This window comes from Octopus bimaculoides, chromosome 15 (assembly GCF_001194135.2).
Source record: "Octopus bimaculoides isolate UCB-OBI-ISO-001 chromosome 15, ASM119413v2, whole genome shotgun sequence".
Lineage (NCBI taxonomy): Eukaryota > Metazoa > Mollusca > Cephalopoda > Octopoda > Octopodidae > Octopus > Octopus bimaculoides.
In genome coordinates this window covers 50590884-50591594 of record NC_068995.1, presented here as the reverse complement: position 1 = coordinate 50591594, position 711 = coordinate 50590884, and the positions used below count along the sequence as shown (strand labels likewise).

The window sequence follows — 711 nt, the reverse complement described above, 5'->3', positions numbered from 1 at the left end:
ATATATATATATATGTGTGTGTGTGTGTGCACACGCACACATATTTAGCATCTGTTTTCCAGTCTCACATGGGTTAGACAGTTTGATTAGGAATGGCAAGCCAGAAATCTGTAATAGATTCCAGTCTGATTTTGGCATGGTTTCTACAGCTGGATTCCCTTCCTAATGCCAATCACTCCAAGAGTGTAGTAGGTGCCTTATGCATATATAAACACATACATACACACATACACTTGCAAATACATGTATATACACACGCAAACACATATAACTGTGGCAATTTGAACATTATTTTTTTTATTCGATAGAACGTTTGTTCATTATTTTTTGTATTACTTTCTCATTATCATCTTTTCTTCTTTTTTTCAGTGGAAAATATTGCTCTCACTCCAGAAGAAGGGCCAAAACCATACAGATCTCCATCTCATCGTTTGTCCCTTCTGCAGAAGATAAGCAACCGCTTCTCTAAACACAAAAGAGTAAGTATTATTGTCATTTAATATGCATGAGTAGAACAGAAAGTAAATATGCCAACCATATATATATATATATACTTTATTTAAAAGCAGCAGAAATATAACAAAGAAACCGTTACTCTGAGTTTCACGTTCCCGTTCATCGGACAACTGTCCAATGAACGGGAACGTGAAACTCAGAGTAACGTTTTTTTTGTTATATTTCTGCTTACTCCGGTATATATATATATATATA

At 34.3% G+C, this 711-nt stretch overlaps 1 protein-coding gene across 8 annotated transcripts in view; it reads left to right on the top strand.

Annotated features, from left to right (window-relative positions):
• LOC106870794 (F-actin-monooxygenase MICAL3) overlaps positions 1-711 on the top strand; it is a 110126-nt gene that overhangs the window by 17052 nt on the left and 92363 nt on the right. For all 8 annotated transcript variants that reach the window (XR_008265637.1, XM_014917000.2, XM_014916996.2 and 5 more), the window contains exon 12: positions 370-479. Coding sequence is in view for 7 of the 8 variants with exons in the window: in XM_014917000.2 (XP_014772486.1) it covers positions 370-479 (110 nt within the window). In the remaining variant the exon portion in view is untranslated. The remainder of the gene's footprint in view (positions 1-369; positions 480-711) is intronic.